The sequence below is a fragment of the Chamaea fasciata genome, unplaced genomic scaffold (genome assembly GCF_029207755.1).
Source record: "Chamaea fasciata isolate MVZ Bird 193981 ecotype frontalis unplaced genomic scaffold, bChaFas1.0.hap1 SCAF_6, whole genome shotgun sequence".
NCBI lineage: Eukaryota > Metazoa > Chordata > Aves > Passeriformes > Sylviidae > Chamaea > Chamaea fasciata.
Genome location: NW_027094091.1, coordinates 7,241,789 through 7,267,589, shown reverse-complemented (window position 1 = coordinate 7,267,589; position 25,801 = coordinate 7,241,789). Strand labels below are relative to the sequence as shown.

The window sequence follows — 25,801 nt, the reverse complement described above, 5'->3', positions numbered from 1 at the left end:
AATCTCTTGGTGGAGCCATTTCAGGCAAAGCTTGACTGAATTCAGGGCCAAAAGTTGAAGTGTTTTGCTCAGCCCTACCAATGATTATTGCTTCATATCAAGCGAAATGCTAAATGACGGAATAATTCACCAGCTGTTCCATGCCAATAGTGCTCCTGCTGTACCTTCTGGAAGTAAAGCTGAGATTGTTGGTGGAGTAAATTGTGAGTCAGAGTGCATCTAGTTCCTCCTGTCTTCCGTCCTCACACTTCTACAGCTTGGCCTTAAACGACAACCTTTCTTACCTTGCCTGTGCTGCCTTAGTCATGAACTGATCCTTTACTGTCAGTCAAACAGTGCAGCACTGTTCTCCTTTCAGAAGTGAATTTTGTCTTTTGTCTAATAGTCACATCCACTATTAGATAAGAAGTGTTTTTAACAACCCTCTCTTTGTTGCTATTTGATGGCGGTTCTTTGATCCCTGGAGGGGTTTGCGGCGCTGTTTGTGATATACTGCAAATCGATTTTACACATTTCCATCTTTTGTCGATGAGTCTTCCAATGGGGTTTCACTGTTATCAGTTTGGAGAATACCATGGCACAGACATTGGGAAGGGGTTGGAATTTACATGCAATAAAGATTAGGGGATTAGCGGCTGATTAGGAATGTGCTGATTTCTCCAGCCTCAGGTACAGCAAGAGATCCTGCATGTGTGCTGTTCTCTGACCCTGGGTTTTGACCTCTTGACTCATTGCTCAGAAATGCCAGTGAGCAGCATGGAGTGATTCCTGACGTGGCTTCCCTCAAGAACAAGTTCAAGTCACTCCAACAGTAAAACCTATTTCTGTGAGCGGGGAAGCCCAGAAACGTTTATGCAAGTGGACAAGCTGCTCGGATGTGCATTAGCTGGGGCAGGCTGGGCAGACAGGCTGTGGCAGCACTTCAGTGTGCAGGCAGGAATTCCTGCTGACAGCTGATGTGCTGTGCGTGTGCCGGTACCCGCACGTGCGCCATGGGATGTGCGGCAGCTCTGCAGTGAGACAATATTTCTCCGTGCACAGCTTTTCCTAGATAGCGCCTGTGCTCTCAAGGTTTCTTCCCCTTCCACTTGCAGGAGGGTAGCTGGGACTGCACATTACCAGACACTGAGGTAATAGGATTGTGCATTAATTGATATTCCAGTGGCTCTGTCTACCTGCTGGATAGGATGTTACATTCCAGTGCGCAGCCCGCCAGCAGAATGGTGTCACTTGAAATCATGGAGCAGTCAATGTCAGCAAAACTCCTGTGTGTCTCTGTAGCTGCTGAAGTCCGGGCAGCTCAAATAAAGCAACAGGCTGTGCTAAGAACAGGGGTTGGTAGTTTGCTTGTGTATCAAATATTAATTAGCACCATCCCACCACCACCAATGAGGAATCTTCAGCAAAGGGGAAGTATTTCCAAATCCTTTGGATAGTTTGGGGAATCAAAATGGATTTATATTTTAAATATTTGTTTTCAGTGGTTCAATTTTGGCAGAATATACCCACTGCTAGGTGTTGGTTTGCTAATAACCATTCATCCTAACACATGCCACGTTGGTGTGCAATAGAGGTATAGGAGGAATACCTTCCTCCAGGTGATGTGAAGCAGCTTTTAAGCAGCAAGGGGTGTAGCAAAACTTTGGACGTACCAGATTAAATGCAAATCTGATTTTCTCTGATTTTAGAAGCTGAACAGTCCCAGGACTTTACAGCACAGCCTCTGGCAGTCCTAGGTGGTGCAATTGGACATAGTAAGTCTGACAGAGCAACAAATCTTCACTCCTGGTATGGTAGTAGAACAAATAAAGCCAGGTAGGAGTGCAGTAACTCTGTTGTGAGCAAACCAGAGAAGGGACAGAGGAAGTGGGTCCATTTGAAGCTCTCCCAGGTGCAGGCAGGCTGCAGAAAGCTGCACTTGCCTCTGTCCCCGTGAGTGTATTGTGTTTTCACATCAGGTAATGTGGGCTTCACTGTCTGAAGAGCAGGAACCAGATGGGAATGCTATAAGAATTCAGTGGTAGTTTCCCTAAGCAGAAGACTTGCTGTCTCTTGAGTTTAAATGTAGTTTTCAATGAATCAACCTTGGGAAAACTTTCAAACAAAGTGCATTCAAGTATTTTCGCCTCCTGGAAGTGAGGTACAGATGTGTGTAAGCTAGATCGTAGCTTGGCACAAATATTTGGTGCTGAGGAGGCAATGTTCACACTAAAGACATTCTGGGAGTTTATTCTGGATCTGCTCCAGTCTGGTCATGTAGATTGAGTGCTTGTTAATGGAAATGCCAGAGGACAGCTTCTGCTTTTGTTTTCCCAGGGACCCAGGTAGCAGTTGCTGGCTGTCTATATTAGCAGCTGGTGGGGTTTGGGAAGATTGGATCTATAAAGCAAAACATTTTGTTTTGAGGATGTGGCACTCCCATTTCAGAGGAGTGTTTCACTTCAGAATAGCTTTAGTCTGATTGTGAGAACTAAATGCCCCTTGCAGCTCAATTTCATACAAAATCAGCTTGGTCCATGGCACCAAAACAGCTTCATGATACGAAGCAAAGTGTAATTGGTGGTGAAGATTAAAAAAAAAAAAAATTAAAGCACATTTCTGGTCCAGGTTATGACACTGATGCAGACATATGTAACGTAAACCTTTATGATGAGAGTTTAATTCAGAGAGAAAGAGCCAGCTCCTATCATACCTACCATGGGAGGTTTTGGTAGGGCAACAGGGCAACAGTGAATGGTTTCAGGCAGGGTTTTAAAATGCTGCTGTCTTAAAGTGTGATACATTTTTCTTTTGGAGCAAGATTTTTTTTTTTTACTTTTAATTTTTCTTCTGAGCAAGACAAGTTGTATATATAAATATACACACACACATATATATATAAATATACATACATATATACATATATAAATATTTTTGTTTATTACTTTCCAAAATCAAAACTGTTTTCTTATTTTAGGAACACAACAACCAGTTAAAAAAATAGTACCGTTGCTTAATCAATATATTTTTAAAATCACAACTTTTTCACTTGCATGTGTTTTACTTTGGCCAAAATTATTACACAAAGTATTTCTCAAGCTGAAAAGGGGAGAAAAGAGTTTCAAAACTCTTTGAAAGAGTAAACCAGGTAAGGTCTTGTGTCTTGACAAAAATGTAATTTTCTCATAGAAAAATAGTTCTGCCAAAGGCTCCATACCAAGCCTGCTATGCAGCCATTCAGCTGGAAATGCTTTCTGTTCTAGAGAAGCCTCTGAAAATATCTCCAGTTCTTAAATACCACAGTGTTTATCTCTTTGTGGTCACCATCAAACAGTTGTTACCACGTTTTTGTGGTGACCAAACATAGAAGCCCCCAGAGACGAGGGCAGAGGAAAGGGAGGGCTGAGAGCAGCCTTGCCATGCAGGGCACTGCCACAGATTTCCCAACAGCAGAAGGTTTAGGGGTATTTTGGCAGTGTCTTGTGATTGAGTGTTGAAGATGGTTCTCTCCTGAGTCCCTAGTGCACTAATCACACCTTACCCATCCTGGGTATTGGGAAAGGCCAGTAGGAATCAGCAGTGGATGAAAGAGTTTGAAGTCTTCTCCACTTTTATCCCTTAGAGTGAATTCTGGTAAAAAAAAAAGGGTTTTAAAGAATATTTTGAGGAAGACTAAATCCTTCGATAGAAGTGAAAGAGGCTCCTGTGTCATTCCATGGCTGATAACTTGCTGCTGTGGACTAGCAGGAAGGCAAACCAGCTATTTAAAGGTCTGTGTTCCCATCATTCCTGTGCATGGCACAGAGTCAACCATCGTGGTTTCTGTTTTCCTGCAGACATAAACAATGACACTTACAATTTCCTGCTTGCACAGTGCTCACACAAGTGCCAGTCTATAAGGGAAACGTCTAATTACTTATTAAACCCTGCACAGTGCTCAGTTTGGGTTAAATATTGATTACCAAAGTCCAAGGGGAACTTGTGTCACCAAACATGAACTTGGGCATCCTATTTTCTAAGAGCTGTTCTAATCAAATGGATAGATGACAAAATGCTGCATGCAGGGAGGAGGGACAAAGAAAGGGACAACAATCAGAGCAGGTTGTCTCAGAAGTAAACACCTATCTTTGGAGCCTGGGAATTTGGAATGTGGTTGCTATTGGTGGCTTGAAGGGGAGTTTTTTTACAAAAAAAAAAAAAAAAGAGTGAATTAAACTGAGTCTTGCAGAATGTTTGGTTTGTTTTACTGAAAGTTTTAAAGATGTGGACGATTTGGCTGGAAAATCCACTGGGCTTGTGAAGCAGGATTTGCATGGCTGGGAAACAGTTGGAAGGGCATAGAACAATGGTATTTATGTTAAAATTTGGGTAGATCCACCCCAGAAGGTAATTAAGGGCTACCTGGCTGGATTGTTTCCCAGACATTATAGGAAGCAAACAAATGTCTTGTGTTGGTAGGAATGGTCCCTCTGTGACCTGTGATGGAGATGGTGGAGGCTTGGGTTAGGTTTGGAGAGAGCAGGTTGAGGCTATAGAATTTCAGTTGGATTCTGGATCCTCCCTCAAGCCGGAGGATTTCTAGCTTTCTTCCAGAATTAGACAGTTTGTCCTTCCTGGAAATGGGAGGCTAAAATTAAGAAAACCCCACCAACTTCTCATTTTAAAACCTCAAAGTCATGTTTTAAAGCCCTTTTTTTTTTTTTTTTTTTTTTTCCCCAGCAAATTAGGAATGCCATTTTTTAGATGGGCTTGCCCTCTTGAATGGGAATGGAAGAGGTAGATTGTGTGGGTGTGTGTGCCAACGTACCTTTGTTCTACTTATCTCTTCTCTAAAAAAAGTTTTGTGGTTATCCATTGAGCTGCATACCTGAACTGCTCAGTATAGTTTTAGCATTTGAGTAGAAATATTAGTCCTCTCCTTTGGCCTACACTAAGCCCACTGGCAGCACTCGAGAAACAATAAATAATATCTTTTCTTCCACACTAGAAACTTTCCAGCATATGAAGTCTGTGTCTTCAAAAGTAATTTGAAGTAATCCTAACTCTCCTTTGCATTTGCTACCTCGAAACCTGAGGGATAAAGTTACTATTTTTTGCTGCTGAAAAAATGTTCAGCAACAATTGAAATTGAATGTCACCCATGCACATTTAATTTAATAAGATGGTAATTTCATGTTAAATAAATACCAACTGATTATTGAAAACATATGCTCAAAGGATTTAGAAACCACGTAAGAGATACGTATCTCGTCTACTGTTGTTGAACTGCAATAAATCTAAGCAATAATCAAGTGCCAATTGTTTAACATACATTAACTATTTTATTAAATGTCAGTGAAATGTGTATGCATGGCACTTAATTAAATGGAACATGTTTCCAGATAATCTATTTTTCTTAGTTTTGGAACATCTAGAGTAGGAAATTTACTGGCAGCCTTCACCCAAGGGGCTAGTTATTACTCATATAAAAATCCAGCAGGTACTTTTTGTGCTATCAATAAATATCCATTTCATCAGAAAAGCAACTCCTACCACAGAGGCAGAGAAGAAAGAAAATATGGCTCTTCGCTTGCTGTGAAATAGATCTGCAAAGCTGTTTTCTCCATCAGGTTGTTGGGCTGAGCCATACACCCCAAGCCTGGAGCTTGCTCCTGCAAACAGTCCGTGATTTCCAAATCTAAGCGTAACCAGCCATCAGGCTGGTCAGCAAATACTTGTGGTGTTTTTGTGTTCTTCGCTCAGAGTCTTTGTTCTACAGAGATGCTGTTGGTTTTTTCTTTAATCTTTTGATTGTTTTTGATAAGCATTGTTTTTGTCTGTGGGCGCCTATGTTTTCAAGCCAAGAAGGACCCATTAGCTCATCTAATCTGATCTCCTCATGTCACATACCAAAGCATTTGGACCAGTTACCCCCACGCTGACCCCTACTTTACTTGGCTAACACATACCTTTTGGAAATGTAAACTGTTTTGTTTTGAAAATATGAAAAGATGTTGGATTCACCAGTCCTTTGAACTGCTTATTCCATTAGTTAATGGGATACATGGGCAACGCATTCATCCTTTTATCTCTCTCAAAAAGCTTTTTTATCAGTTCTGCTCTCCATATAATGGCTTCCAACTGTGCAGAGAGCCAAGAGTTCCTCTCTTTCAGGAGCACCTACTCATGTTGATTGAAACTGTTCCCAACACTGCTTTGTAAAGCCTTCCCTGTGGGATTTGCCCCTTGGTAGAGTTTGTCCTAGCAGACCCAGGCCTCTGTCCATTGATCCATTATTACAGCCTAAATGCCAATACAAATTATTGTAAAAATGAAGTGCAGAGAGTGTGAATGCATAATCCTCATGTTCGTTATGCAGAGAGGGTTAAACTATTGTAGAAAAGCTTAAACTCTGGTTTGTAAGGAGTTGTCCAGCCCAGCTTTTTAGCAGCAGGTACCCCAAGATTGGCAACTCTGGACATGTGTTTCAAACATGGCTTTTAGGTGGTCCTTTCCAGCTGCCTGTGTACCTTTTGAAGCATGGGAAAGGTAAAGGAAATTTACTTTTCTGTGAACCACCCTGGCAGTGAAGACTTTGGAAGCTCAGGTTTTACAGTGATGAGCATGGTGAAGGCCAGTCATTGCTCAAGTTTTGGTGTAAGAGATTGCGTTTACACCAAATGAGCAGTTTGGTTGGTGACCTTTGTCCAATTCTTTTATCTCACTGTTTTAATGAAACATTTCTGTGCTTAACTCTATTTTCCTCATAGGACATACACTGTCTGTGGTACCACAGCCCCTCATGCTAATTCCATGTGTTGATGGGTTGTTTGGGTGCTTCATTGTAAATGACTTTGCTAATTTGTTAACACAGCACTTCAAAAGAAATCTTATCTACATGGAAAGTGAGTGTGTTTGGTATTAAATAATAAAATATACATAACCCATGGGGCTCTTAAAACTTATTTAACTTCTTTATAAACTTTACAATACAGTATGTGGATATTATAAATTACTTTCCATTCCAAGAAACTGTCCAGGCTTGTTGACCTTCCTTGGAATTTCCTCTTTGTAATTATGTTTAATGTGTTAATAAAGTTCACTTTGAACTGTATGATGGCAAATGGTCTCATAGGACGTGGGTCAGTGCTGGTGCGTTCACCATATGTGAAGCTTGATGTTAGTGTGCAGTTTAGTTGAAGGAGTAGCAAGGCTAAGTCCAAACAATTGTAGAAGCAGTATCTCCTCCCCAGGTTAGCAGTAAAAAGGGGTTCATGGAAAGTTAGGAATGTGGAGTGGGAAATCATTTAGCTTTCACTGCTAGGTGTTACTAAATTATAGTGCTGGGTTTGAGTCACTATCAAAACACCATATATCTAGAAGGTTTTCACACAGAGCTGTAAATCATGTTTACTACATATATGAGTTGAATGAGTGCATGAACTTTGCAATGCAGCCCAGGAAAATATAATTACATGTGTGTGTGTTTTTGACTGAGAAATACGAACAGGAAGCTCCAGGCTATTCCAGTGTTGCGTCTTAAATACACTTCTAGAAATTGTTTTTGCTGCTTCCCGGAAATAGCTATTTGCTAAAGCAAAGAGGCTTTCTTGGGTTTTACATAACTCCTTTTGCCAAGAAATGGCAACCACTATCCCTTCCCAAGGCACTGGGGAGGAGAGCAGGAATGTTAGTAAAGCAGTGTCAGCAGCAGAGCAGCAAGTGGGGCTTTTCGGTGTAGGATAGTGGATATAAATTGAAAATTGCCCAGCTGTTCAGTAAGACAGGTGTAGGGTCTGTCTTTTGTATAATGGAACAGGATGGAGATTCCAGTTGCTTGTATTCGTAAATGAGGCAAATAAATCTGCACACTTGTCTCCATGTATATGAGCAGAAATATTTAAAACAAATGAGGTGATCATGGCATTTCCTTGTTAATGTTTCGCTGGGTTTATATGATCTTGAACAGAAAACTTGGCATCTGGCTGGGCTTGTTGGTTTCTTTCTGGCTATGTTTATATATATTTTCAGATGGGGAAACTACAAGCAAGAAAATAACTTGGTGGAAAATGTAGGTTCTGGATTGTTTAAATTATATTTTAAGCCTGATTGCACCCTGGCCCTTGGAACTCCAGGCATGATCCCTGCTAGTAACTAAAATGATTTGAATGTTATGGGGCAAAGTTATATTTAGTTTGTATTTGGAGAAAGAATAACAACGAAGCACGGGGGGAGGCAGCTGCATTCTCATCACTTCTTCCCGAGTCACATCCGCAGATGTCAAATCTCACCCTTCTCCCTTCTCCCTCAGCCACAATATTAGGAAATTATTCTTTCAAATTATTGAGTTGAGGACAAAGGGGACTTAAGAAAACCCAGCCCCACTGGGCTTGTGTCGAGGTGGGGCTTAACTTTCTTAGAGAGCTCCTTCTATTCAGACAGACTGTAGAACCAGCTGTGCCCTCTCCACTGTGATGGGGCTTAAAAGCAGTGCCCTGTGGCTGTAGAGAACTGTCATTGCCTGGTGGAAAACTGCTAGAGTTCCTTCTCCCTTCCTGGCTACAAAAATGCCTGAAAGTCTTGGATGAAATATCTACCTAGGGCCTTGTTTTCATGCCCTTCTCCCATATCCCATGAGAAAATGCTGCAGGAAGTAATTGCTGTGTCCAGGAGCATCACAGATTGGAGATTCTCAGCACTTAGAAAAAGGCTGATGTTTTCAAGAATCGCTGCCTAATGGCTAAGAAACTGGGGGGAGCACAGTGTAGGGCCAAAGGGCACTTCTGCCCTCTGCCACTCCACCTTGAAAGGATCCAGTCAGGGGCTTTAGCCCGTGGGTGCAGGCACATGGCAGTTCACAGGATTCATTCTCCCCTAGACAGAGAGATGATATGTATTAGCATTAATTTTGCATTGGTAAATATATGAAGTCACTATTTTAACAGTCTGGTTTAATGAAATGTTCTCAGGTTTCAGAATCATCCCTTATGGTGTTGCTCTACAGATCTTGGGTTGTTGCCTTGCCTACAAGCAAGGCAAGAGCAGCGCTATAGTGAGCAGGCACAGGGTATTGCTGCTTAATTAGATCAATCAAATGATCAATTAGATCATTTCTGCTCACACACGACACAAACCTGGAGTCCAGGACAGCAGAGATTGGGACACTGGCTGCTTGAGGAGTAATTTCATTTGCCTTTTAATGCTGCGATAGAGCACGGGATAGACACCAGCAGCAGCCAGGGATGGGAAGTCAGTGGCTACAGCCAGGGTTCAGCCTGTTTCTACCTCCCTGGCAGCTGTAGGTGAAGCAGCAGGTGCTTTCCTGGGATTTTGCCTGGCTAAGCAGCTGTAGAAATGTATCCAGCCTGCAGGGCCTGTGTCCTGGGCTCCGCTCCCACACTGCCGCACTCAGCTGTGAGCGCACACGTGCCCCAGCCCTGCAGGGTCAGACACCAGGGACACTCCCAAATCAGCGCCTTGGGAGGGCTAACTGAGCATTCTGCTCTCCTGGCCACCCCCTGACATATTATGGGCCAGTTCTGGAAGGTGCGGAGCTCTTGTCAGTAACAGTGCTGCACGCAGGAAATTGGAGGACTCAGCATTTTTTTACTACATCTTTTTGCTCTGTTCATGTAGCAGGAGATGGAACTGCAATAGAGAAGCCCTGGACATTAATTTCCAAGAGAACCTGAATGGTGCTGAGCAGCTTAATATCTGCATTCAGAAGGGGAAGATTTTTTTGCCTAGATAGTGTGTGAGGCAGCCCTGTGTCAGTAGCACCCACTGCCCAGAGAATATTGGAGAAGGGCCTTTTTGCAAAACAAACTTACCCCTCTCTGCTGCCTCCCCTGCTGCCTCTGATGGTGCAGAGTGGTGAGATGTGCCAAAGTGTGTCTTGACTGGAAAAGCATTAATCCATCACTGTTGCAGTCCCAAGGCAGGGCTCTACAGATATGTAGTGAAATAGGAGTCAATGAATGCCTGTGCATGAGAAAGAGAGACAGACATCTGTGATGATATCAACATTTTATTCTTGCTGTACTCTAGCTTCAGGAGGTCCAGCTACCACTGGCTTGCCAGGGTGTCTGAAGCCTCTGACATATGTGAAGGTGCTGAATTATATTGTGGTTCTTTGTAAACACAGTAGTGAATTACGATATTGTAATTATTATTATGGTGTTTGATAATTACATCAAGACACTGATTCCAGAGAGTACTGCTTGAGCAGAAAGTTATTAATGCAAAGATGATAGGTAATAAAATGGGGATATTTACAGCACTAAATTAACAGAAACAAGGCCTTATCATCTTTGTCCTAGAGCTGTACACTACTTAGAAGTGCATGCTGTATCTGGTAAAATTCACAGCAGGAAAAAAGAGTGAGGGGAGACTTTTATTCCTGTTCCTGAGAAAGCTGCTGGAGGAGCTAGTGAGGAGCTGCACTAATGTTTTTAGGCAGAATGGCTCTAAGAAACGCACCCTTTTCTAAATGTCATAAAGGTCTGCAGATAGATCCTGTGACAGGGCCTGATCCAACAATTCCTCAGAATGAAAGGTCAGTCAAAGGAAAATGGCATTTAAGAGGACCAAGCTTACCACTGACCCAAACATGTGACAGATCCAGAGGCAACTCTGGTGCCATCAGGAGCACCGCTTGTGCAGCCTGCCCCAGAGAGCACATGACGTGACTGGGAAACTATCTGATTCCTCCAGGTCTCAAAATTCATCAGGAGTCAACATGAATGTCGGAAGGAAAGGGATTTTGAAGGAGCCCACAGCAGGCTTCAAGTTGGGAGGAGGGTGCTCTCTCTCCACTGTCCCTGCTTGCCCTGCACCAAATATTTTTTCTCCAGTACTAATTATAGATCTATTTTTGTCATTTTAATATGCATGAAGCAGTATCCTGGCTCACAAGCAGGTTGGAGTGAAACTACTCTTAAAGTTTGACTTGGTTTGGTAGGGCTCTGGGTCAGAAAGAACCTCTCCAAGGGCCAACCCAGAATTTCAGCAAGTCTGTGTACTTGCCTGGGCATTTCAGCTTCTTTGCACTGAGTGAGGGCACCATGTAGGGAAATGTAACAGAATTTGGGGCTGGATTCTCACCCAGTGTTTGTGAATTCTGCCTTATCAAAGCCAACTCACTCAGCCCTTCTTCATGGGTAGATTTTCACTTAAACATATTCAGCAATGCAATTTGTGTCAGACCAACATTCAAAAGGTCTTAGGGTTATCTCTCCATCCACAGAGATGGTTGGAAATCTCACATGGTGAAGAACATGAGGGTGGTTTGGGAGTTTTAGAAACACCTGTACAGGCAGGATTTCTCATGATGTTTTGCCAGTTCCCTTGGAGTATGGGAGAATATCGTCACCTCTGAGATGCCATCCCATGGATGACTGCAGAAAATATGAAGGGGTGGGTGTTATCTTTGCCTTCCTGGTTATCTTCCTTATCTCTGACTTTTTCAGAGTAAGTGCTCTCAAGGTCCTTACTTTGGGTCATTAGAAGTTCATCAGAATCTGAGTGTGCCTAAGACAGATTGATTTAACAAGGCTCTTAGTTATGAGTTTCAAGCTAATTCACCACTGTTCTCAGCTTGAGCAGCGTTTCTGTTCACCAGCAAAGCTGCATAATTCGTGTGTGCGATTCAACATGAGTAACTGCAGCAGCAGCTCTGGAGTCATTCAGGAGCTGTACTGTATGTATTGCCTTAGTCATGCTGAGGAAAAATCAGGCAGACTTTGGAATAATAGGAATTAGTAATGAGGAAGTGCAAATACGAGCTCTGTAGTTTATCCCCTGTGGGTCCAATCCTGCAAAACACTAGGAACAGGAGTAAAATGCGAGGGAGCAATTCCAAATCCCACAAACATCTTGTGGGTTTTGGGTGCAACTCAGCATCAGCAATCTTTAGCAAAACATTTTGTCCTTGTGCAAGAACAGGGCACTTATTATCACACCCATTAATAGACTATTCTGGGAAGAGCACTGCTATTGCAATCTGTGTAGAGAACTTGTGCAATTAATGAAAAGGCAGAAAAGGCAGATGCAGGAAAAAGACTCTCAGCTCTTCAGAGCCTTGGGAAGGAATTTCAGTTGGAATTCAGCTATGGGACCATTCCCACTGTTGGAGTCTTTATCACTTGTTTTTTTCTGATTGTTGGCCTGTCCGAGTGCATCCTGTTATCATGTGGCAAACAGTATGTTCACTCTGGCATTCCAGGGACACTCTCTTTTGTATGAAATTATCACCTTTTACAAAGAGCAAATATTTGTCAGGTGGGGCAAACCGGCAGGGTTGCTAAGGGAATATAAAAATATCCTCTTTTGGACTATAAGCAATGTTAACATGTCAGGCTAAGCTGTATCTTTCATTGAAGCACTACCCAATGAATGTTCTGTATTCAACAACTGCAGGATTATGTGTCTCAGATAAAGCCCATCTGGTGACTATTAAAGAGAATTACTGTACGTACAACATGAAAGAATTAAAACATTTTGGGGGTGTGGGGCAGTGTTTTGTTGTAAGTACCACTCCTGTTACTAATTTTGCCTTCAGGATAAGTGTTAAGTTTAAAACAACTACAGTTTCTTTACCAGATACACTGGAACAGTTTGTGTGTTGGGCTCCTTCTTGTGACAGGAAAATGCTGGAAATTTTGGAAAAGCAATAGAGCCTCAGAACCAGGCTTCCCTGGTGAGTTGGTGTGAGCTGCTGCTGATGGCAAGGCTACAGCTTCAGGTTTTGCTGTATCCCTCTGTAATTGCCTACATTTTCAGCTTTGGTCCTCAGTGATTTTTGGTAACCACCTCTTATGCTGTATAGCAGTGAGTGTGAGGGCCAAATGGATGACTTGGCTTTGAATCAGTGCTGTGTCACTGGCAGAAGTCGTCACAGCTCTTCCTGCCTCTGTTCTTTCCTAGGCCCCCCAAGGATCGCCGATAAGGTGATTCACCGCCAGTCGGTGAGGCTGGGCAGGACCATCAAGCTCCTGTGCCCAGTGGAAGGTGACCCCCCGCCCCTCACCATGTGGATGAAGGACGGGCGGACGATCCACAGCGGCTGGACGAGGTTCCGGATCCTCCAGCAGGGGCTGAAAATCAAGGAGGTGGAGAGCGAAGATGCGGGGACCTACATCTGCAAAGCCACCAACGGCTTCGGCAGCACCAACGTGAACTACACCCTCATCGTCATTGGTGAGTGGAGCTGGAGCAGAGCCAGGCCTCACCTGCTCTGGGGTGACAGAGAGAGAGCTGGTTTCCATGTAGCTGTCAGTGATTGCAGATTTGCTTTGCTAATCATTCACTGACCTCCACTCTTAGCTGGCCCCTTCCAGTGTTTGAGGATTGCCAGAGCTGGCTGTGCTGCTGCGCATCTTCTGCTGCAGCCGGCTGCAGGCAGATAAGATTGCGGAGTGCCAAAGGTTACACATAAACAGAAATGATGCAATAGCCACTGGGGTCCAGATCACAATGAATTCCACACAGGAAAGGCTGTGCGATAAGGCGAGGTCACACTGATCTTTATGTTTGCTGTTGGAACAGGATAGCTCTCAAAACAAATGTTGGAGCACCCATGTGAAAACACACGGAGGGGACATCTGTGTGCTGAGCAGTTGCAAGGCATGGTGTCTTCAGGAATAATGATATTTGGGTTGAAACAAAGCTCCGAGCTTGGCATGTAACCCGGGAATGCTCGGCTCCTGAGAAATCTTCTTGATGGAGGCAGGATTACAAAACCTTCAGATGCTGTCTCAGTGACCATGGGTTCACTGGCCATGCTTTTAACCATTTTCAAAAGGCTTGTTTGGCCCAGCAATGAGATTTTGGGGCCACTTGCTGGGCTGAGCATTCCCAAAGACTCCCAAAGACATTCCTCTGGGTAGTTAGAGATTCCTGTGCAGGGGCTGCCACAGAAATGTGCTCAATGGTGCTTGGCTGGGAGAAGGAAAAGAGATGGGTGAAAATCGGTGTGCTTGGGCATGCTGAGGGAGCCAAGGGGAGGGTTACAAAGCACGGCGTGAGATCAGATATCTTGCTCACCTTTTGCTTGATCATCATCCTGATCATCTGGTCTACAAATTTCTGTTTCTCTGAGATGGTAGAAGTGAGGACAGAGTTTAGGGCAGTTTCCAGCTGCCTACTGGTTGGCTCTTGGCCTAGTTTTGTTCTTTTTCTCCTTTTTCCTGATTGCAGCAGGAGGGGGAAACTGCTGTGGGCTCAGGGCATGTAGCAGACACTTGGTGCTGCTTGATGGAGGATTATCACCCGATAACAGGGTGATTCTTGGAGAATGCACTTTGCTGCACAGCCAGTATAAGAAAGGGACCAGAATGTAAATATCTTATCTGGAAAGAGATGCTTCTGTGAGGGAAACCCTCTGGTGACTCCTGTAGCATCAGTGGGATAGAGCTGCAAAAGTCATCTTATAGTTTACGTAGTTTAAAGATTTGGTTTTCCTTGTTCACCTCTTTCTTAACCACATTCATCCATTTCTCTGTGCTACACTTAACAAACAGGGTGAAGTGGAAACAGTCTTACAGAGCCGTGTCTATACAGACTCCTTTTGTGTGTGCTTTCCAGACTCTTTGCTGTAGGAGACTGCTTCAGTCCAGCTTGTGCTTTTGCAGTATGTGGAGGTTGCCAAAGTCTTTGATCTCCTGTGTCATCCTGTATCTTCTATAAAGCTCAAGCCACATCCCATTATTCCAGTGCAGAGGTGTCAAGGTATCTATAAGTCAAAGAAGGCTCTGCCTATTCTTGGTGGCACAACAGAAGCAAATGAAAGCAAAAAGCCAGGAGGCACAGGGTGAAAGTTGGACTAGAATTCAGGAAAGATTGGGACAAAAACGCCCATTCAGTTGCTTGGGAAAATTGGATTATCAAATATAATTGTGTTAAGAACAATAGCGTTCATTATATTTGGCACTGAAAAACCCTGGGTACAAACTCTAGTTATTTAGAGCCTCATCAGGCATCTATGGAAGGAAATAGCAAGCTCCCACTGGCCTCTGTGGGTGTGAGATTGAACCCTATGCAAACAAATATTGATCCCTGAGTGCCAAGAAAAGGGTAACTTTAACCTAAACCCATGTCAGACATGTGGGCTGAGGTATCATTCATTTCCACGCATCCTTGTTGTGAATACTAGCTAAACCCAGTACTTCTACTATTTTGCACCTTCTCTCCTCGTCTGACAGTGTGCCCTTTTGTGTTCTTGTTGCTCAGACCATTTTTGGTGGATTACATACGTCCCCTGTTTCCAGTGGTACAGTTGTGTTCATGTAGCGTTTCAAACCGATTGCTTTTCACTGGAGAAGTTTCCCCTGAAAACAAATGTTCCCCTTGTGTCTTTCTTGTCAAGCTCTGCAAGTAAACACAAGGTATCACTGACTTACTCTTTCAAAGGACCCAGACATTTAATGCAATGACCAGATGCTTGTGTTCGTCTTGGTGAAAATACTTTTGGTTGAGAGAAAATCAATCCCTTGTTGGTTTTTGAGAAGGAGGCAGTGTTTTAAAACCAACTGCATGTCAGTTTTGACAGCAGAGATGAAATTGATGGAGCTGTTTTGTTTGTGCTCTGGAAAGTACAAACTTCATTAGGCTTTTTGAACCATATGGCTTTCTGTTTTCCCACTCCTTCAAAGGAGAAAAACCCTTCTTATTCCAGCTTTACTGCTAACACCAAACATGTAAAACCACACAGGTGTCAGACATGGGCAAGGTGGTTAAGATATTAGATCTAGAACAGCATTAAAGGATTCATGAAACACAAGGACTTGAAAGAATATAATTCATATTGACATGAGAGCATTCTGGAAATTTAATCAATAATATCTGGAAAATATTCAGTAGTTTATTGGAAGGTTTTCGAGTTATGCTGTATAACTCTAAGTGAACTCTGCCATGCCACTGGCAAGTGAGGAGCTGTCACCCCTGTGTTATTTACATGGAGGCTGCAGCAGAATAAAGTGGTGGTTTACCCAAATTCTTCAGAGAGCTGTGACTAAATTCAGTGGTATCCAACCTCTCTGCCTGCTTTCAGTGCTATTTAACTCTTACTAATCTTAACTTTTACTAGCCACTCTATTCCATGATAGAACAGAGAACCAGCAAAACTATGGGATATTGTACAAAGGAATAAAAAGGTCAGCAGATCCTCCAACACTGGTGGGGGCCCTCTGGTGTGGCAGAGATGAGCTCCCTGGCTGGACTCGGTGAGATTACAGGAATTATCTGTGAGATGTAATAATTCAGCTGTAAGACTGTTTGAATGTTCCTTTGTGGCTTCAGGACAGATCTTGCTTGCAGCCAGCCAGCTCAGTGCACGAGCAGAGCAGACTTAGGTGTGCCTCTGCATGTCTGGTAGACAGGACTACAGCTTGCCTGGCTGGAGAACCTCTCAGTCTCAAAGTGCAGATGAGAAGGATTACCATGATTCTACAGATGGTAACTGAGATAAAGAGAGACCAGGTGATTAGGCCAAGACCACATAAAATAGGAGCTGAGGCTCAGAGTTGAGTCTAAACCTCTTAAATCTCTCCCTAAAAGACTATTCCTCCTTCATAACATACTAAAGTCTTTTCCTCCTAATCTTGCATCTTCCTGGCTGCTCTTTTAGGAGTGAGTCTTCTCTTATTCTAGGGTTTTGATCTTCATTCTCAAACAAAGGCTTTGCCAACCCAGATGGTAGCAATTGGTTTCTGCCCTGCTTATTTCCCCATCTTCTCAGACTGCGGGGCTGATTCCCAGAGATCCTAGGAATCCTGCTCTAATACAGCCCTGCACAAAATGTAAGCCAGTAAAAGCAGATTACCAGTATAAGTCAAAACTACAATTTCCTCTCTTTGCTATCCTTAATAGTTTTTGTGGCTCACCACAAGATTTGGGATGCCAATTTACACTGCAGACGGATTTACAAATGTTGGAAGAGGAACTTTAATCAGTATTTAATTACATTGCAGTTATTAAGTACAATGATTCCTTATTTTGGAGAATTATGTGTGGCTCATCAAAACAAATGTGCTGTATTTTCCCCAAAAATTATCTTTACAATGGTGCCCATGAAATCTAACCTTTTTTTTTCCTCAGCTGAATTAATTCTAAAGGTGTATAAAGTAACTTTTTTTAATTTATAGATGGTTTGTTGAAACCTGTGGTTTCTTTACTGCATAATTAAAAAATTCCCTGCCAGTGTGCTCTAAAAGGAAACTTAAGGCCAAAGAGGAAGAAAGAAAGTGCTGAATAGCTACTCCTGGTTTGAAAACTGTCCACCTTGTGTGCTGAAGGGAGGCATATTCTGCAGAAAAACAATAGCAGGTGGTGGTGTAACTGAAGCCTCTGTCGAGCTGTGGCCAGCTTGGAGAAACTGAGTTTGCATACATGGAGCCACACTCCAGCCATCAGGCCCTCCCTGGTAAGTCTTAGTCCAAATGGGTGAGCTTTTCCTGACTTATAAATAACTTAGAAAACAAAGTATTCTAACATGGAAGTGCTGGAGGACCTCCATAACTGCTCTCTCTGCAATAATAAACAGTATCCCGAGTTCCAGAAGTCTGGACATTCTCTGAAAGGAAAATTGTTTGTGAACAGCTGTAGGAAGGACTATAGGTAAATATTTATGCTGGAACATAATGACCTCTTTCACCAATACACAACACAGAGGACTTTTCACTTGCAGAAGTGTTGTGGGCCAAATCCTGCAAGGTGTGCCAGCATTACAACATGTGGGGGCTATTGCTCCAGGTGCTGCCAGTAAATACTTCTTGCATCAGTTGCTCAACCAGGTGATGAAAGATCAAACTGTCTCTATTTTCACATCTGCATCCATGTTTCTTACTGCTTTCTGTAGCAAAGAAAAAAAAAAGGCAGCAGCAAGAGTAGGGTTTGGGACTGTCACCTTCTTGCTTCACTTGGTGTTTGTAAACTGCCGAGGACACATCTTGCTTGGGTGCATCTCAGCACAAAAAATAATCAACATGTAAGTCCAAGAAACAGCTTCTCCTGAATTTCTTTTTTTTTTTTTCCCTATATCTCTGACTGCTGCAGTTGTTTATTTTGTTCTTTTGGTTTGTTTTTTGGTTTGTTTGGTGATTTTTTTTTTTTAGGAATATTTTGGTAAAGAATCCATCATCTGTCCAGTTCATATCCTCCTCTGGTGCCTGGCCCTCTGAGGGACCCAGCCACTTGGCCCTATTTGGGCTGTAGAGTAACAAAGTCTTGATGCAGAGGGCAAGAGGAAGACTGCAGCTTGTTGTCCTGAACTGCTGATGGGCTGTTCAGAATTTGAGCTGCATCTCACTTTCAGACAAATCAAGTTTGCTGTTAAATGTCTGCTGTCTGTCGATTGCAATTGATTGCTTCAAGAATCTTCCCTGACATCAGATGATTTATCTTTAAAGTAGCTTTGTCCTGCTGAGCCAGCTGCTATTTTATGCTTTTCTACAGCTTGTCCAAAGACTGCTCTCTTTGATAACAGGCATGTGTGAAAAATTTGCATTAAAATAACCATTTTTTAAAAACAGTGTAAGTATCCTGAAAAAATTCATGGCCTTGTCTGAATGGGTATTTATTCTTATGTTCTTTTTTCTGCTTGTCTTAGTAGAAAATACTGTGTGAAAAAAAAAATCAAGTACAGTAAAACATGGTTTGCATTACACTTCTGCAATGAAGTCATCAATCCGTGTCTCAGAACTCATTTACAGTGCAAAAGCTGAGAAAACATTTCTAGCCCAGAGTCAGGTGCCACCAGCCATCTTGGAAAAGCATGACAAATTCATTTATGTTTGGGTTTTGGCCTTTTAAGAAACTCTGGGGACCAGAGAGGGATGTGCTCAGCAAGAAGATGTGAATCAACACTGAGTCAGCAAGGTGCACACCAAGGGTCTGCTAATGCTAAGCAAAAATTGAAATGAGTCAACACTTCAAAAATAAAGGGAGAGAATATGCAGTTTTTACATTTGAGAACAACGTGGTGTAGCCTGTGCTGATCATGGTATGGAGTTAACAAAATGTCTTTAGTGCATTTACTTCAACATGAAGTGCAAAGGACAGTCCATCCAGCGTGGAACCATTTGCACAGTCACAGGGCATATAATCATGGCTAATGATGATTAGTCAGTTGTTATATGGAAATGAAGAGTTCCTTGTGACAATAAACAGTAACAAAGTTCGTGTTTAATTTGTTAAGTCCCCAATCCGGCAGCTGGATCTACGTTGGTGGCCTCCTGTGCACACGCAGGGTGATTAACACCAGATGAGGATCTGGACTGATGCTTAGTAATAGTTGTGTTGCTAATTGAAGCTCAGACTGGTTTGGGCCTTTGGGAGCTGGGCAGAAAAGGGGAGCCTTCCCAAGACCCAGCCACTGGAATCATTGCATGAGGACTTGTCACCATGTAGTGAGGTGTCACCGTGTCATCCTCTGTGAAGGTAGGTGTAGGTAGGGGTTTGTTCTTAACAAGAGCTTCCTTACTGGTATTGCCAGGTGAGGGAGTCCTGCATGCCAGCCTGTGGGAAGAGACTGGAAATGGGCATGAACAGATCCCAGTCAGTAGAGGAGTCAGTGAAATGCGAGTATTTTCATGTTTTGGGTGCAAACTCATAGCTAAAAGTTGTTCACTTGGAAGTGAAGCTCCTTTTCCACTGGAAGTGACTCATCGTTGACTAATGATGCCCTCACCCAAGCAAGGGCTCTTCCTTCTCAGTGTTTATTACCCTAGGCATAAAGACACACACCCTGACCAAGCTTGATGCTGCTCAGGGAAAGCACAAGCATGTGGAAAGAAATTTAAAACAATCAGTGTTCCTACTCCCTGATTTCCAGGGGTTCTTCACTTCTTCCTCTTTTGATAGATCCAACTCAGAGTCCAAAAAACTCCCTGTCCAATATATACAGCATGTTGAGTCCTGTATAATGTGCGCTGTCCTGGGAGAGAAAAGGAGGAGAAAGAAATATGCCAAAATGAAAAGGTGTGACTATTGCTGGAAACTACAGGGAAACCATTTCACTAGTTTTCATCATTCTGATGAGTGCTGCACTAGATTGATGTCACAGCAGCCCATAACAATTTGTTCTTGAAAAGCTTGCTCCATAAAGAGGTGATGGTATGAGTGCCAGTATTAGCTGTAACTATCCTAAAAGTGACTGATCAAGAATGTAACACAGAGTGGTTTGACTGATAGTCTTGGTGAACGGGTGTAAAAGGCTGGAAAATACAACAACTGGGCAGCAGTTTTGTTTCTTCCAAGTCCAGATCTATAATGTAGCTTAGTGCTAATGTTGTATAATGTCCACAGTTTTTACAAGATCTTTGTTTGGTTTTATTAGTTTCATTTGATTTTATAACAAACTTTATAGTATGCTTATCAATACATCATGTTCTGGCAAACAAAAGCCTCACTGTTTTGGGTAGATCTCTTTTTTTCCCTTAGTGAAGCTGTAACATAGAAGCCAAGTTAAGAAGGTGACAACACCTGTTCACAATTTAAGAGAAATGAAAAGATTTTTTTCCATGAATGTAAGCATGAAATTCATACATATATGTATGGATATATAATTTCCCCCCATACTCCATCCTGTGGCAGACTGTGGCAAACCAGAGCTGCAGCCAGTGTAAATCCCAGGCATGCAGGACATATGGATGCATTTAGCCCACAATCCTTTGCAGATGCTTTGCAGTCTGTAGTGGCTGCTACACCCGTACAAATAGCAAGCTGCAGCTCTGCTTGCTGCATGAATATTGTTTGGGAATGTAAGCAACACACAATACAAGGCAGGCTGACATTAAAACCATTTTTGATCTGAGCAATTTATGGCTTCCTTCTGTTAAATGATATTAATAGAAAGAGCCTCTGATCCCAACGAGTTTGTGGTGTTCATGTTGGGTTTTTCTCGTCAGTTTGTCTGAGGCTAAAAACGTCTCTTGCCTCTGACTTTATTAATCAGAGCTGTCTTGGTGCAGTCCTCCATACGGGCAGTGGGCAGAATTTCTCTGTTGGCAGTGCAGTGCTCTGATGTGCTCAGCCAGAGATTTGTCGACATCTGCATATCCACAATCCTGAGAAATAGCTGCGTTCCTGAGTAAAGCCAAGACGGTCCCTGCTCCAAGCAGGTGATCTGTATGAGTGTGGAAGGCAGGCTTTCCAAAGGTGGTCCACATTCCCAGTCAAGGTTTGCTGTGACTGCAGAATAGTAGTTAGGAGTTTTTTAATAACTAGCATCCCAAGGAATGAGAAGCCATCAAGCTAATTGCAGGCCTGGGCATCAGCAACTCTGAGATACCTACCACCTTGCCAAGCATCCAAGATGACTTATCTTCTCCAAGTAGCAGAATCTTTCTGTTAACTTCCCTACTACTACTGCTGTCTTCCCCTATTCCTGACAGTTTTTCCTTGGAAGATATGCGTGTCCCTCTGCTTCTTGCTGAAGGCTGGGAATGAAGGATTTAGCATGGCCTCACTGGACTCAGAGTACCTCTGAAGCTGTGTTGAGCTTTATGGGCACAGTGTCTCCAGGAGGTCTGTGCCAGAGCACCGTGCCCATTCCCTTGTGCCACCACACGGCTCTGCTGTCCTCTATTTGCCCGCTAAATACCGCAGATAGTGGGGTTTTTAGCCAAATTTTCCCTTTGGTATCAGTTAACTCAGAAATACCCAAAAGGCACACTTGTAAATTAAAGCACAGTGAAGAATATTTATTATAGAGTGAACAGTGCCAAGTTGGACCAGTTTATAATGTGTAGTTTGAATGTTGTTTTTGGAGGCTGCTTTTTTTGTGTGTAAGTGCACGTACACAGCACCAATTGCTCACATGCTGCCTCTTGATCCATGCATGTAGGTATGTAGCCTGTTAAAATGTATGGTTGCTGAGGAGCTGTATTTTTACATTCCTGTAGGGTCTGGTTCTCTGCTTTTCCTGTGCTGTCTTTGGCATCCACATTAAGAAAAAGATGAAAAAAGAAAAACAAGAAGCAACAAAACTGCTGAAAATTAGTCTATAGACCTATTTTAAAATCCAATTTATTTTTGTTCAGTGAGGGGAGGAACATATTCTGTGTTGTCCTTCGTGAATAAAATCATTGTGCTAGAAGGCTTTGATTCTTCTTTCTTTAAAATAATGTGGGTTTCATAGTCAGAAGACCTGAGTGTTTACATTATACACTTCTTGGCAATAAAATTGGAAAAGAAGAGGGAAAAAAAAGTACAAATCCCAGGAGTTCTGAAACCTACACTCCTTCTTAAATGTACCCTGTTAAAGACATTAAGTCCCTTGCAAACATCCATCTATCAGCAGTTGAGAGTTTGTAAAAGGCATACTTTGTTCTGAACTCCCTGCCCTACTGATTATGCACAGTTCTTTTATTTTGAGAATAGGATGACGACCCCTTAGCCTGGTAATGATGACAGATTTATGTATTTTAACACCCAGACGCTGCTGTATTTGTTAAGGGCTGCCAGACTCCAGCAGTGCTGCAACCGTAGTTTATTTTCATTGTCAGTTTGTCCTGCTTTTTAAGGTGTTCTGCAGCCACTGGAAGCAGCACCACTGCTGCTTTCAGAGGTTGAGATGTCAGGATGTTAAGAGCATAAGCCACCATACTTGGACTGTTTCCACTCATGAAATGTCAGTTTTATTCTGGTTGCACTGGCGGGATGGAACCTGCTCTTCGCACCGAAGCCAAGGAAAAGAGGGGAGAAATAAGCAATAAAAGGAATCAGATAACACAGAATTTATCCCTTCATTTTCTACTCCCATGATGTATTTTGCAGCTCTTGAGTTAATGTTTTAAAGAAGACCTTCTTTTAATATGCAGAAAAAAGCAAAGAACATAAACACACTTTGCAGGCGTAGCTGTTAAAGTGCTGTGTGGATCAGCACATCTGTCCTCTGCACAATGCATCTGTCTGTGATTTTTCTGGGTTGTTTTAAATTACTGTAAGTGGCAGAACAATAGGGAGACAAACAGTGAAAACAATGCTGTTGTTTAATATCAAGCTAAATTATTAACAGGCCTGTACAGAAAATATTTCATCTAAATTAAAGGGAAACAAATTATTTTCCATTGCAACGATCCAGTGCAACAAAGGCAGTTGATGTCTTTCTTCTTTTCTTCTTTTCTTCTTTTCTTCTTTTCTTCTTTTCTTCTTTTCTTCTTTTCTTTGATCTTGCTTCAGATATGTTTGTTCTTGTGTGTGTATACAAAGTTCTTACAGACACCCTGAAGGTTGTTAGGTTATAGAGCAAAAAATGCAGAATATGGATGGTTTTCTGATCTCTTCATGCCAACCAAGCCACTAAGTCTATCAAACAATTGAAATTATACAGAGGAATTTTATTGCTTTTTTTTCTTCCAATTCATTGTTTCCCTGAAAAATGTTGTCAAGTCATTCGAACTATTGAGTTGAGTCAGTTTTCTGCTTGATTGTCAACAAAAGGCTTTGAAATATTTGGCATTGAATCGTCCATTGCGAAACTATATTTTGATTTGGAGAAAGCGTTGCCACCAAATTCTTCACTGAGTTTTCCTCAGTCCAATATTGAATGTTTCTCTTCTTAAAGAGAAGCCATGTGACCTGGCATGTTGGTTTTGTGTTGGCTTTTTTTCAGACTGGAAAGAATTACGGCAACCTTTGCACTGAAGTAGACAAGGATCTTTGTCTCACCTTTGCTGAATGTGCAGCTGGCCAGAGAGAGGAGAACTGGTGACAGTCCTCCTTGGTCACTGGCAACTGGGGAACTGGGGGAGTTGGATCCACTTCAGAGGCAGGCTGGGATTCCCTGCTGAACAATCCCAGGAATCTCGTGGAAGAGAAGGACGATGCCTCCCCAATCCTCAGCACAGCCCAGTGTTTGTGCTGTGTGTGCAGCTCTGTCTCCTGACAACTGCAAGCCCTCTGCAGCTCCTCCTGGTAGCCCTGGTGTGTGCTTTGGCAGGGGAAACTCCAACCCAGGAGAAAGTTGTGGCAACAGCATCAAGAGGATTGTGTCAGCCAAGGCCTCCTGTGAGCTGCTTTGGTTTGAGTGTGGTTTTGTTAATCCCTTTCCTTCAAGGAGGCTTGGAAGATGCAGCAGCCTTCTCTTCTGGGAAGTGAAAATATTGATGGTGATTTTTGAGGAGCTGGTCTGTGTCTTTGGCTTGCAATGCAAGCAAGGTGCTAAGTATGCTTGGGACATGGGAGCTGTCCTGCTCACACTGGCTTCATCTGCAGGGATTCCATCACCCCCTTTCCTCTGGGATGGTTATTGGAGCCTCTAGGGCGGTATCTGAGAAATTCTGATGAAGACCATTGGAAAAAATATGCCTGTGTGACCTTCAAAAAATGAGGTTGTTTTCTAGGTGTTCTGTCCTTGGATAATTATGGAGAATTTCCTGGTGGCCCCTTGAGACCTTGCCATGATAAACAGACAAAAGAGGAATATCTTTCAGGGGTAGATGGGTAGAATTGCATGAGTGAGGAATTTGGCCACTGAGCGTCTCAGTCAGTACCGTCTGCACTCGTGTGTATCTCATATCCCTTTGCAAGGAATGATTTGGATACATTTTACCCTTGTTCTAGGCAAAAGAACATCATGGACATATTCAGCTATGAATTAGCCTGTTAAATCTTAAATACCCAAGTTATGCCTTGTATGTGGTTATTGCTATTTGTTTGTTTGACCGGTGTTAACTTTTCTTCAGAAATTTTTGGCCCTGCCTGTGTTCAAAGCTCCACACTTACTTAACAGGAGGATGAGCTGCACACTGGGCTGCTCACATTTTTGCCACCCTTCAGCCTCTTCAGCAAGGGAGGGAATACCGCCGATCCTGTGACAACACCTCTGTTCTTCCAAAGCTATTTTATATCCTTGGCATTTCCTGATGGGGAAACTCTTTAAAAGTTTCACTAGATCCTTCCTACCTTGTATTTGGACAAAACACTCTTCTGTGTTTTGGGCCACATCTATTAATTTTTTCTCATATTATTCTATGGACCACAGAAACAGTTACAGACATGAGGAATAAAAGTCAACAAGTTGCCTGCATGTCATTCCTGTTAGTTCTGCTGTAATCTTTTTTTAGAGTATTTTACTGCTTTTCTTATTGACTATCTCCCTGGAGCTCTGTTTATGACACTTGGTACAGGGAGCCTGTTTCCTGTGGAGAAATAACCAGTTTGTTTATTCCCGTGAGGAGTTCTGACTTGCTTTTTTATATTGCATATGTGACATGACACCTGGTACCACCCCAGCACTCTGCAGGATGTGCAATGATAATTATTTCACTTTTGGGGATGGCGTTGCTTTTGGGCCTTACTTGTTAATGGTCCCATGGGCTTGGAAGATACTTTCAAGACTCTACTTCACCTTGCCTGTTTTGAGGGATTTGCTATTGTAATGCAGAGGGATTTTTTTTTTTCTCCAACCTCAAATGCTACACCATGGCTAAGGGGAGATGACAGGGCCAGCTCTCTGCTGATACTTTGGTCTCTGCTCTGAGTAGTAGATTTTTAGCTACTGCTTTTCTCAAGCTTCTCTTCAAATATAGCATGACTCAGGCCAGGAGTGAAACGCTTTTCATGTTCTTACTGAAGGGAGAGGTGGACCCCACTTAGAGGCCTGTAGTGTTAAAGGAGGATGGTAAACTGAACTTTCAGCATTTTATCTCTGGGAGCATCAAAGATAGACGATAAAGGGGAGGTTTTAAAAGCAGTCAGCCGAGGCTGAGTCAACCCCTTTTGAAGAATTCCCATGAACTTCCATGGGATGAATATTGCCATTGCTGAAAGTTTTTGAAACCTTACCTAACCATCCAGTGACACTTCTTGAAAAATGTGTGTACTAAGCACACATTCCTGGGAA

At 42.6% G+C, this 25,801-nt stretch overlaps 1 protein-coding gene across 3 annotated transcripts in view; it reads left to right on the top strand.

The window, feature by feature from the left end:
• The window catches only part of FGFRL1 (fibroblast growth factor receptor like 1), a 166,912-nt gene that overhangs the window by 68,922 nt on the left and 72,189 nt on the right, over positions 1-25,801 (top strand). For all 3 annotated transcript variants that reach the window (XM_066185336.1, XM_066185338.1, XM_066185337.1), the window contains exon 3: positions 12,883-13,155. In XM_066185336.1, coding sequence (XP_066041433.1) covers positions 12,883-13,155 — 273 coding nt within the window. The remainder of the gene's footprint in view (positions 1-12,882; positions 13,156-25,801) is intronic.